Source organism: Megalopta genalis, chromosome 9, assembly GCF_051020955.1.
Source record: "Megalopta genalis isolate 19385.01 chromosome 9, iyMegGena1_principal, whole genome shotgun sequence".
NCBI classification, from domain to species: Eukaryota; Metazoa; Arthropoda; class Insecta; order Hymenoptera; family Halictidae; genus Megalopta; species Megalopta genalis.
In genome coordinates this window covers 16,278,915-16,291,771 of record NC_135021.1, presented here as the reverse complement: position 1 = coordinate 16,291,771, position 12,857 = coordinate 16,278,915, and the positions used below count along the sequence as shown (strand labels likewise).

At 32.7% G+C, this 12,857-nt stretch overlaps 3 protein-coding genes and 1 non-coding gene across 7 annotated transcripts; 1 reads left to right on the top strand and 3 right to left on the bottom strand.

The window, feature by feature from the left end:
* Positions 1-66: 66 nt before the first annotated feature.
* On the bottom strand, positions 67-5,616 carry LOC117217361 (cGMP-dependent 3',5'-cyclic phosphodiesterase). 2 transcript variants are annotated; one of them, XM_076524504.1, is made up of 12 exons: positions 5,484-5,616; positions 5,228-5,344; positions 3,636-3,889; positions 3,444-3,553; positions 3,208-3,347; positions 2,951-3,137; positions 2,704-2,885; positions 2,448-2,632; positions 2,115-2,379; positions 1,740-2,027; positions 1,538-1,683; positions 67-1,453 (listed from the first exon to the last, which is right to left on the bottom strand). In XM_076524504.1, exons 1-12 carry the CDS (start codon positions 5,589-5,591, stop codon positions 1,180-1,182), a joined length of 2,256 nt encoding a protein of 751 aa, XP_076380619.1. In that variant the 5' UTR covers positions 5,592-5,616; the 3' UTR covers positions 67-1,179. The 2 variants fall into 2 exon arrangements, with proteins under 2 accessions (XP_076380619.1, XP_076380620.1); XM_076524505.1 differs by lacking the exons at positions 5,228-5,344; positions 5,484-5,616 and adding an exon at positions 4,873-4,959.
* A 633-nt stretch (positions 5,617-6,249) lies between these two features.
* TRNAK-UUU (transfer RNA lysine (anticodon UUU)) lies at positions 6,250-6,322 on the bottom strand. Its single transcript has one exon. It is a non-coding gene; the product is annotated as a tRNA-Lys (tRNA).
* Positions 6,306-7,483, top strand: gdl (gonadal protein gdl). The gene is made up of 2 exons (XM_033464926.2): positions 6,306-6,723; positions 6,794-7,483. The coding sequence occupies exon 2, from the start codon at positions 6,815-6,817 to the stop codon at positions 7,337-7,339; it is 525 nt and encodes a 174-aa protein (XP_033320817.1). The 5' UTR covers positions 6,306-6,723; positions 6,794-6,814; the 3' UTR covers positions 7,340-7,483.
* Lon (lon protease homolog, mitochondrial) lies at positions 7,406-12,530 on the bottom strand. 3 transcript variants are annotated; one of them, XM_033464901.2, is made up of 11 exons: positions 12,335-12,530; positions 11,797-12,212; positions 11,476-11,700; positions 11,224-11,396; positions 10,676-11,004; positions 10,416-10,607; positions 10,039-10,343; positions 9,807-9,946; positions 9,443-9,725; positions 8,460-9,360; positions 7,406-8,336 (listed from the first exon to the last, which is right to left on the bottom strand). In XM_033464901.2, the coding sequence occupies exons 2-11, from the start codon at positions 12,057-12,059 to the stop codon at positions 8,097-8,099; spliced, it is 3,051 nt and encodes a 1,016-aa protein (XP_033320792.2). In that variant the 5' UTR covers positions 12,060-12,212; positions 12,335-12,530; the 3' UTR covers positions 7,406-8,096. The 3 variants fall into 3 exon arrangements, with proteins under 3 accessions (XP_033320792.2, XP_076380609.1, XP_033320793.2); XM_076524494.1 differs by lacking the exon at positions 12,335-12,530 and having other exon boundaries at positions 11,797-12,327; XM_033464902.2 differs by lacking the exon at positions 12,335-12,530 and having other exon boundaries at positions 10,676-10,953; positions 11,797-12,326.
* Between the last annotated feature and the right edge of the window lie 327 nt (positions 12,531-12,857).

The following is a 12,857-nucleotide window of genomic DNA, read 5'->3' as shown; positions in this document are numbered from 1 at the left end:
CATTTTGGCGCCAGATACAAACTACGACAATATGGTACAGCATAGCGTCAAATGCAACACAATAACTTTGTAATTAATCAACATTTCTCTTTATTGCATATACATTTGTATATAGTTTATTTCTATTTTATTCATACGTTATAAATGATTTTATCTCCTTTATGTTCGTTCAGTTTCATCTAAAATATAAGTATTAGTATTCAATCTACTAATAGTTCAAGTTTCGCGCATATTGATAGGCTTGTAAATACTTCCAAATACTGTATACATACTTCGTAATATGACGTATAAGTTTGCAAAGGCTATTTGAATTATGCTTTATTGTTCATGAATATTAGAAAATGAGAATATATTTAAAAAATGTTAAATAATAATTACTATGCAAAAGTCTTTTTTCAAACTGTAAGGGCCAAACTACGAACAAGAATATTTTAAGTTTGATTAATGTTGCAATATATCATTCATTGTTCTACTATAATTGTATTTTTAATAAGTCTAGAATATTTCGTTATTATGCAAAGATGAATTTAATAATATACATATATTATGTAAATAGTAACTTTACTCGTATCTCGTAAATTTGAGCAGAGAAATTTTCACGAGACTGTTATACAAAAATTTGAATATTGCAGGAAATATTGCATAATTTAAACTTATTATTATCCTTTAATTGCACTTACTGACAACTCCAATCTTAAAAGAGAAATATTGCACTGTCATTGCGATATAACATATTAGACATACTATAAACTTCTACTATAATTAATCATGTACATATGTATGTATTAAAAGTTTTTAAATTATACCAACTCTGAGTCTGTTGACATATTTATATATCTTTACATTAGGAACTGTGTTTTACTCTTTTTAATTTTACAGTACAAAATATCGAACATCACGCGATTGTCTATTAAGTAAATACTGAGACAGTTCATATTCAGAAAACAATAGTTATAGAATTAATAATACACACATACATACATATGTACATGTAACATTAAATTGAATAAATAAAGTAACATTAGAACGCCAGCGTCCTTCTACCAATTAAATTTCGGCCAATGCTTACCATCTAATAAGCTCTTCTATTGCTTTCGAATTTAAAAAAATACTCATCCTATATATTCTATAAATTTTACTTTTTATAACAAAAATAATATTAAATTTCTAACTCCGAAGTTACATCAGTTCATCTTCATTTTCATCTTGAATATGACTTTCTGTATTTTTCAACTTCAATTTGACTATAGTGTCCCTTGACAAATTGTCGTGGGTTTGCATATAGATTTGCAGCACTTCTTGCTCGAAAGTGGGATCCATCAAAATAGCAATGCCTTTCATTCCTAAACGTTTGTTCTTTTGAAATATGACGTTAGAGGCTTCCCACAAATCACAATTTTCTTTCAGTATGTGAACTAGTGGTTGTAGCATGGAGAATAATGTGGCAAGATTACTATAAAAGAAAGTACAGAAGACAGTAAAATGATTTTAAGGCAACAAAATAGCTTGAGTACAATTACTATAAAAATATACTCACGTAAAAACTGGAATAACTATATTTGAAATAAACTGAACTTGAAGGTCTGGTATAGAGGCGCGTTCTCTGTCCATCATTTCTGTAGGACATATGCCCATACTCCTTTCTAAATCTCCTTGTGAGAAGAACTCCTCGTAAATACATTCCTGAAGTACAAAATCGGTGTTAGATAGAGTAATAATTATCTAAATATTGTACTTACTGCAGTCTTTTTCGAAACTGTCCAATGTTTAGTTTGATCACTAAGATCGCAACACGTCATAAGCATTTCAAAAAATAGTTTTCGCTGTTTGGAATCATTTTTAACATTATTATTATTGATCATTTGGTATTGCACTTCCGCAACGCGAAGATGAGCTGCCAAATCAGTCGCAAGAATATTATTTTTCAATAAATCCAATGCTTCATAGTATTCGTTGCTATTAAAATTTTCAAATATATTGCAACCTTCTGTATTCAAAATACACATAGTTTGTGCTAAGTGATGTCTCTGTCGAACAGTGTAAAATAGACATATTATCAAAAGTTGTTCCATTAACAGTTCATAGCACTTTCATCTTTGGAGATGCAAGCTTACCTCCATTACAGAACCTTCGGAACTATAAAGACTTGCCAGTACTGTGCTAGACACCATTTGAAATGAGTTACTGGTTCCTCTGTGGTCGATATCGTGACACAAGCAAGCCACTAAGAAAACTAAAGCTTGCAAATGCGTCATGTAGTTTTCAGAAATCAAATGCAGGTTTCTAATTAATAAATACCCAAAATGTGTTACAGAGAACGCATGTGGCCAATTGTGATAAGGTGCATCCCTATATCCCTTCTTCACGTATAATATAAACCTACACAATTTTTCAATTAATCATACATCGTTTCCTTTTTTCCTTAAAATACTTGACAATTTTATTACCTAGCTAATGTCGACTGTTTCAGCTTCCAATGCTTAGTAAGACCTAGATTATTGAACATTTTGATTGTGTAACACGGCATGTCCGCAAAAGGTACACGTCGCGGTGAAAAATGGAATTCATTAAAATCTTCTATATCAGAGCTGTGATTACAATTGATCAACGCTTGAACATCACTTTCTTCCACCTGCAAAGAATCATTTCATTTACTAAATTACAGTCTCAACAAAGTACAGCTAGTATTTGACGAGGTTCTACCATCATATGATACATCATAACTTCGTTGCTGAGTATGTTTCTCGCTCGGGCATCCTTCATCTTCTTGTAAATGATACTGTGCATTATGGAAAGTCCACAGTAGATACTGAACGCAGTTGCAACTTCTTCATCAAAGATGTCAAAGTACAATCCATCCTTTTTATTACAAAGCTGTGCAACACCTACAGTAGAAAACAGTTATAATAATGTATTTTTGTAACAAGTGACAAATGAACGTTTTACTCACCAACAATTCCTTCCTCATCTCTAATTGGGAAGCACAAAATATTTCTGGTTTTGAAGCCTGTAACCTCGTCTATACGACGATAGAAAAGAGGATGTTCATACGCGTTCCTAATGTTAAGTAATTTACCAGTAGTCGCAACGTGACCTGCTATACCCTTCCCTATCGGTATTCTCATTTCTTTCACAGACTAGAAACAATTAAATCTTAAGTTTTTATTTATCGGACATAATATTCTGTCTTGAAAACTTTCAACTTACTTCTTTCATAGCAATACCGTCAAATACTTTAGCAACTAGATCCTGTTGATCGGGATCCAGAAGAAATAACGAGCATCGCTCTGCGTTTGTTAGATTTCTTACTTCTGCCATAATCTCGCGCAAGAGATCGGAAAACTCTCCTGTTTATTAACATGGAATTGCAATATTATACATATATATGTAATCAATGCAAATACGTATATGAACACAATAATTTTATATTTATAAAATATTACCTAAATGACTAAATAGTTTTCTAGAAATGGCAAGTAATTTCTGGCATTGTTTCTTCTGACGAACTTCTTCATAACATGTGAACGAGTTCAACAAAAATCCCAAGCAAAATCTATACAAAACAGAAATGTATAATAGTTTTCATTGTTCGAAATTGTTAATCCACTTTTAATGCAGCAGAAAAAATATTTCACCGAAAACATTCTTGAACAATTTCTACATGCTTATCAGTTGTTCTATCATTGTTATCATCAATCAAAGAAACTACTACAGCTGTATAATCTTGCTTAGGATGTTTTATAGGAATCATTAAGAATGAACTTGGCATTGGACATTGGCATTGACATTGACATTGGATGCGGCGTATTATTTCCTCATCAACCAATGCGACATCTATAGTTGTTGGTGCCTTGTTTTGTATAGCCTTGTATAAAATGTTATTTAGTATCTGTAAAAAATATTTAAAGTTGCATAAATAAAACATGCAAAGTATAAACAATTATTTAAGCCTTTGCACTTTGATATGACAGCACTATTTTTCTTTGAAACTATGAAGTCACTCCTGAAGTGACATCACTTACTCCCTAGAATTTTTGAATCACTTCTGATATGATAACATTATTCTTCTCTAATATCCTTTAAGAAAGCAAGAATAGTACAAAGGATTAAATGTTGTTTATAATACCTAAGTTTAATGTTCATCTACCAGAATTATAACTTCTGCATGCAGCTTGTGCAAATCAACTATTATTTATTATCTTATCTGTAGGGCAAATAAAACTTTTTCATTTATGAACTAAAAATTAGGAATGTGTATATAATGATAAGTGGTATCTCCACTATTGGTAGTATTTTTCATCAGCCTAATATTATATCAATAGCAGCCTCATCTATGGCTTCCTCCATGTAGGTTTCTATGTATTCTATTTGAGGATTAAGCCATTGTCAGTCAACCAGACTGCATCACCAATGTAGGACAATCCTTAAAACTATTCTATGCCAAGCTCTAAATTTTATTTGAAATTGTATAATTAAATTTTATCTTAGACTTTCAATTTTTAAAATAAATTGAAAAATATCTGATAGAATGAGTGCATTAAAAGAAGCCTGTTGTTTTTAAATATTGCTTAAACATGTTTAAATATTTATAATGTTATTAAAATATATAGCACTGTATTTGGAACAATCTACAGAATTGTTTTATGCAAGAAATATTTGTATATCCTCTACAGCTAAACCAGAAAAAATTCTTAAAGTTGAGAATTTTAAATTAAATTTCCTAGAGATTGAGGATAATAGAGAAACTCAACTTCTAAATTCATATGGAGTGCTTAAAAATCTATAAAAAGATTGCTTATTGATTACCAAGATGCAGACAGATGTTGAACAGTGTTATACATATATAATGTAGATTACGTTACACTTACTCACAAGGATCTTTGTACACCTGTTACATTTCAAATGTTGATTAATTTTTTAGTTAAAACTACATAGATTTTTAAAAAAATGTCATTTCTTCAATTTATTTCCCTAAAAATATAAATAAATCAAGAACACACAAAGTAATAAAATTCACTGTATGTATAGCCAGATTAAGGATATTAAAATTCATAGAATTTACTCTTATGAATATTATTACAATATAGTTAATTTCAACTAAGGAGTTAATTAATATTCAGAACATGTGCTACAAAGCTTTGAATTTTCTCTTAAATATTCAAATTTTACAAGTAAATCAATAAATGTATATTTTTGTATTTCATTGTACTTGCAAATTAATACTTACAGGGAATCGTAATTCTCTTTCCAAAATTTGTTCTCCTATCACATGGATCACCATTTCTTCCGATTTATCGAGAAGAAGCACCAAAAACGTAACCCTTGTATTCGTTGCATTTTGTATCTGCAACATAAATTACACCATTAAAAATCCTACGGATAATTATAGTATACGTAACGCAACGTATTCGAACGGGGACTTGAATGCCGCCAAAAATTCTTGCGCACATGATAAAAATATTGACAGTATTACTGTAACTCACGAATCTGTTCAGCTTCTGCTGGACTTGTGGATACGATAGACCACAGAATTCCTCGAGAAGCGCAAGTATTTTCTCTGCATACGGCACGCTCGTGTTGAGTGAGGACATATTTTTTCGCTTTTCAAATGGCTTTTTCAGTGACAATTATTATTAGCCGTTTATCCGCGTGATATTGTGATGCATTGGCCGCGCTCGTACATAGTGGCATTGTTTATAGTCCATCATAAAATGAGAACATTTTTAGACACTTGCTTGAAAGTACTCTAAGTTTAAGGAACGGCTTAAGTGAAACATTTTTTTAATTTGAATACACGCTCGATGTACAAAATGGGAATGCTACAAGAACAACTGCGAACCTCCGCAGAGGTCTGCATTACGGCTCCTCAATCATGAATAAACAGGTGACGCGCGCAACCAGATTATATACCACAGAACTGTAGCTCGGATTCATTTATAGTGTATGGCGCGTCATTTTCAAAAATATCTATCCGTAGCATTATTTTACTTATTTGAGGGATAGATTATGTTGTACTTTCCTTAAAATTGTGCCCACATGTGTAAATTTTATGCAATTGTTGAACACATGTAAAATGCTTTTCTCGTTTATTCCTTTACAATGCTCCATACAAATCAGAATTTATAAACAATGATACAATTAAAAAGACACTATATCTTTCATGTTTGATATTGACTCGTACAGTTATAATTTATGTTGTATACAATACTAATTGGAGAATTTTTAAAAAAAATTTTGAAAAAGTGAATACGCCCGAACAGGGACTCGAACCCTGGACCCTTAGATTAAAAGTCTAATGCTCTACCGACTGAGCTATTCAGGCAAGTTGAAGTTCCATGACCTCTATATTCTAGTGCTTTTCTCTACTTTGTATTTATATAAAAATTATTTTAAACGTTATTTTAATGTAACTTTATACAGTATGTTTAGCACGATTTTTTATTTGTCATGTTTAAATACAGAAATTATGTGTGATCTGTTAAATAATATATTTTACGTGCATTGAAAATTCAGTATTTATACTAAATGACATCTATTGACAATGAACTCAGAGTGCAAGTTCAACTACATGCAAATATCTTGCATAAAATAATGAAAAAATCGGTTCAGCGTTCAAATTGATTACAACATCGACTAAATAAAATTATTGAATTATTATTAAAAATTAAACAGACGTTATCAATCAAAATCGATTGTTCCCTAACCTCATCTTTGCTACAGAATGTAATTATTTTCTTATTTACGATTAATTTACAATGCATTGAGACCGTACTGAAATAGTTTTTAATTTTAGTATCTAGATATTTTATGGAAAATGGACGTTGCTACTCCAACTCCTCAAGATCTACAGAGGAAATTATATTTCCTGGTAGAGCAACTTCAGCATATGGCTGGTGAACTTCCGCCTAAATATCAAATGAGGCTTCCATATGAACTACTATCTGGATTAGCCAACTCTCTATTAAATGATACGATATTTGAGATTGTTAAAGGCTTAATGGAAATTCAGCATGTTACAGAAAAGCATCTTTTCCAACAACGTCTTCAGTTACTAAATCAGCAGAAGATTGAAACGCAGGAGACAATAACGTCTACTTCCACAGATGAGGAGAGGATAGCAATAAAGACAGCATTGCATAAAAAACATAAAGACGAATTGAAGCAATTAGACATGAAGTTAGTTCTACAACTGGATCAAAAAGTAGCAGACCAGCAGAGCATTTTAGAAAAGGCTGGTGTACCTGGATTTTATGTTACAAACAATCCTATTGAAATTCAAGTGCAAATGAGATTGTGTGATTTTATAATCAGACTTAGCAAAATGGAAGTTCCTAGTTGACACAATGATAATTGATGCCAATAATATATATACCTACCAGTATTTTTCAATAAACTTAAGCTGTAATGGTGTCATTATCGCTATTTATTTGCATTTAATAAAAATTGTACATTCAATTTATAATATAGCTTCCCATACAAATGATTATTTGTTTATAAATGATTTAAAACAATAGAAATTATAATGTTCTGTAGGATTTCTACAAATCAGAATGTTACCAGTAACACACTCGTAGAAAAAATATTTCTTATATTAGTCAGAAGACCTTTAATGTTAACTTTCATCAATTATATACATTGTCTCTATATTTATTTAGAAAACGGTACTGTACGGTGCAAAACACAAGATTTTCTGCGTAAAAACGATAAAACTTATATACAACTCTGCTACAGTTGACATTAATTCTGATCACTAAATTATTACACCATACATGAAGAAAATGAACATTACTATATTGTATTTACGGTATCAGTTTTGTTTTAAAAAAGCAGCTATTATTGTCTCTTTTCGACAATCGAAGTGACTAGCGACTTCTGACATTGTTGAGTTCGTTAATTCCTCGATACGTTAAGTAAAAAAACGTTTTATTAATGAAATCTTTATCAAAATTTGTCTTAAAAAAGTAGATCAGTCAAGTTGACTCGACGAAGTTTACAGTTATGTTTCACCGACGTACTATTTCGAAAATAGTACGTATTCAAAGTATGCTTTGTAGTCTAATGATTTCGAATGGATCTGCGTTTTAAGTACTTAGTTTTTACGCGTCACTTTTACTTAGAAGCGGGGCAGCTTGTGGAGTTGAGATATTAAGATTTATAGGTTCGTGACTACTAATAATCTTAGATTCGTGATCCTCCATGAAACATATACGATATACATCGGCAAAAGTGGAAGCGAAATGAATCTCGAGACCGTCTGTGATGTATTTAGGCAAGTCGTTGTAGTCTTTCTTATTTTCGTCGGGTAGGATCACGCAATTTACACCAACTCGTTTTGCCTGTAAAAATATAGAATAACTTCATGATTAATGTCATTAACAATAGACGAGATATTTGAAATGCTAGAGTTAGTGGAACAACTGTGTGATGTATGAAATACTAATTGAAACTTAAATACTTACGGCAATTGTTTTCTCTTTGATACCACCAACGGGAAGAACCCTGCCCATGAGACTAAGTTCTCCAGTCATCGCGACATTTTGCCTGATCGCTTTATTCTTAGCAAGCGATATTAATGCTATCGCGATAGTTACACCAGCACTGGGACCATCCTTCGGTGTGGCACCTTCAGGTACGTGCAGATGTAAATGTGAATCGTAGAGGAAATTGTTATCAGGGTCTACTTTGCTCAAGAATTTCCTTGCCACTGTCATGGCTATCTGAATGGACTCCTTCATCACATCACCCAAGTGTCCAGTAACTTCAAAACTACCTTCAGATTTCTTTGTGATAGGTTTTCTAATTGTTGTTTCAATAAACAAAGTGGAGCCCCCCATGGCTGTCCATGCAAGGCCCATAACAACTCCGGGCGGTGTTATGTCGTACATTCTATCGTGAGTGAACACAGGTTTTCCTACAAATTCGTGTAAATTCTCTGCGGTGACGTTAACTTTTTCTGCTTCTTTCTTAACAACCTTAAATGCCACCTTCCGGTGGACTTTCTCTATGTGCTTTTGCAAATTTCGAACTCCTGATTCTCGACAATAAAATTTGATTAGTAAATTAAGCGCACTGTCGTCCATGTTAATTTGAAGATTAGAAAGGCCGGAATCGTTCATGGCTTGCGGTACTAAGTACTGTTTAGCGATTGCGACTTTTTCTTCTGCAACGTAGCCTGACATATCTATCATTTCCATACGGTCTCTAAGAGGCTCTGGAATCGTATCGATCACGTTCGCTGTACAAATAAAAAGAACTTTCGAGAGATCAACGGACACATCTAAATAGTGATCTAGGAAGTTCGCATTTTGCTCTGGGTCCAGCATTTCTAGGAGGGCGGACGCTGGGTCGCCTTGATGGCCTCTATAATACAACATTATATTTTGTAGCAATTTATGTTAATATCTTTATAGACATCATTTTATTTATTAAGAAAATAGCTTACTTTCCTATTTTATCAACCTCGTCTATAAGAACCAGTGGATTTTCAGTTTTCGTTTTCTTCAAGCATTGAATAATTTTGCCAGGCATTGCTCCAACGTATGTTCGCCTATGTCCCTTGATTTCTGCAACGTCTGTCATACCACCGACACTAAATCTGAAATATTCTCTATTAAGCGCGTGAGAAATCGATTTTGCTATTGACGTTTTTCCGACACCCGGTGGCCCATGGAAGCATAATATTTTTCCTTGTGTTGAACCTTTTAATTGACTAACAGCAATGAATTCTAAATTTAAGGAAAGAAAGAAAACGAAAGTAAATAAAAGGCATTATCAAAAAAATGTGGATAATTTGAATATTTAGTTACCTAAAATTCGTTTTTTTATGTCTTCCATTCCATAGTGATCTTTATCCAATATCTCGATCGCCTGTTGAAGATCTAAATTTTCTGAGCTTGTTACACCCCACGGTAAAGATGTGAGCCAATCCAAATAATTCCTTGTAACACTGAAAATAAAGTGATACTGCTATACAGATCACGTTTCATTACTTAAATTATGTAGGAATCATTCATTGTTATTTGTAAAAAATGAATATACTTGAATTCACTACTATGACTCTCTAAGAAATTCAATTTATTTAATTCTTCTTCAAGCACATCCATTACTGGTTTCGGAACCGTTTTCGATCTTATTCGTTCTCTATATTTTTCTGCTATCGCATCTTTGTCGTCCTTTTCTAATCCTAATTCTTTCTTTATGACTTTCAATTGTTCGTGGAGAATATACTTTCTATGTTGTTGTTTGACTTTTTCTTCTACTTCTCTACCAATTTTTTGTTGTAATTTACTTAATTCGTATTCTTTCTTTAGCAGCGCAAGCGATAGTCTTAGTCTCTTCGAAATCTACAAATAACATTAAGTTTACAATTGTGATCAATTTATATATTGACATCATCAAGATTCAATTTCACTCACATCCATTTCTTCCAACACCTGTTGCAGTTCCTGTGCATCTGCACCAGTTAGAGCTGCACCCAAATCACTCAAATAAACTGGATTATCTACAACCCTCTGACCTTGATGCAACATTTGTTGCAGAGACTCACGATATAATGGATTCATACTGATTATATCCCGAATTGTTTTGATTAATTCTTGTGTTAAAGCCTACATAATAAACATTGAATTAGTGACATTACTAATAGTTATTCAACGAGTATGCTGTTAATGGTTACCTTAATCTCTTCAGTCTGTCTAAATTTCTCGTGTGTAACATTTACTACTTCCACCATCAACAATGGCTGAGTACTGCCAATATGTGGCTGATTACTATCAGATTCTACTGGCTCAGTTTTTTCCTCTGTACTTTCTGTTGATTTTTCCGAGGCTACACTTTCGGATACGTTATTTGCTTCTTCAATCTTTTTAGTTTTCTCTGCTTCTACTATCTTATTTTCAGATTTCTTGCGCATTAATGATCTACGACTTGGTTTGCTAGTAGTTACTGTATCGTCTACAGGGACGTGAATTGTTGTATTTAGTAGTGGAAACGTCAGTTTCATCTCTGTGTATCAGGCAGTATAGTACATTTATATAGAAAATATTTGAATAATTACAAAAGAAAATACTTTATGCAATGTACAATAATACAATATCTTAATCAGGCTATGCAGAGTGGTAGTGTAACATACAATCCTAAGTGCTCTCAACATTATAGAACAGAATAAAAGTAAAAATATAAATATATAAGTATATCTCATTAAAATATGCTTCCATTACTTACCATGTATGGATTTTGGAGATATTTCTTCCAGAATCTGACCAACAATTTTAATTCTTCTGTGTGCCATCACAACTAATCTTAATCGATTTCCTAAATCTTGTACTTCATGTATTTGTGCAAATGTGCCAACAGGGTAAATATCGTTCAAATTTTGTACAACATCTGCTTCATTTCTAACAAAACAGTTATATTCAGAGATAAGTGTATATAAATTTTAATATTTACAGACACCAGGATCCTTGTTTAACTTACTCCTCTGACTTCTTTAAGAAAATGCCAATATAAGGTTGATTCAATTTAACTTTTCTACGAATTAGGTCCATGAGAATTGGATTACTAAGCTCGATAAGCTTTATAAATCTGGGGAACACAGGATTCCTATTAATTGCTATGACAGGCACATGGGGCCATACCTCTGGCACAACAACAGTTGCTGGTAATGAAGCTGGATCGTCACCTTGATCTCCATTAGATTCACTGAGAAATAAAAATATTTATTTACTCGGGTAATTCATGAATTAACAGTTCTAATCTGTACACATTGCAGGAAGTTGGAGAAGAGATTGAACTTACTTAGGCAGTTCCCTGTCATTGTATTTTTTGGTAGCAAACGATCTTATTGAAATAATAGCTGCGGAATGACGATAGTTACGCGTATTTCTGACGAATGATCCTAGATATTCGGCAAGGCCTGTCCTTCGGAATTGCGTAGGTCGTATATGAGCCGACAATTCTTGTACGTCCGAGTGACGATTTCTGCAGAATGATCGAATAACCGTCAAGCGGTACCGAAAGACAGGCAGTATCTTGAAATTAACGGTTGTCGTAAAACGCATCGTTCCAAAATATTTGCTAACGATTCACATTAAATAGATATTCGTTCGTTCGATCTATGTATGTACTACTTAGAATTCATGCGAGGTTAGAATCTCAGATCCGGCACTCGTGCACTTGAGCAAACTGATTGAAACTGATGAAACCTTGCTAACCTAGAGGAAATTGTTTTCGAAGCTTAATTTGCTGCTCGCGAGCATATTGTAAGAGAAAATCGAGATCATCGATTCGGTTTACGATCTCGACACAAATTCATATTTTTTCTTTCTCGTTTTACCTTGCAAAATTTTAATAAGATACCGGTGCACATAAAAAAGAATGTTGATATTCGTTTGTTGTAATAACACAATCAACGACGCATGCTTCCTGCTCTATTTATATACCCGTGACAGAGCAAAATATTTAAAAACTATTCTTGAGTTTAGATATACGGTATATTAATTAAATATTAATATGTACGACAGAATGAAAAGTCGAATATCTTTTAGGAATATTCTATCTTACATAGTAACTCGGATATCTTAAGATCATTTCTAGTAAAAGTTTTTAATAAAGTTGGTGTATGCAACGATTTCGATCATCATAGTATGTTTATACATGATAATTTCTAATTTTATTTCGAGTTCTTATAATTTAACAAATTGTGAGGGCTGCATTGCTTAGCTGTAAAGCATCAACCAATTAGAAGAGAAGCAGTTTCTCTACCTGCTTCATAATTCTAAGCCGGTTGCCCCCGCCTTGGTTTACTATGGTGAGGCACTACTATACTAATAGGTGCTGTCTCTGCTGACTCCAAACGG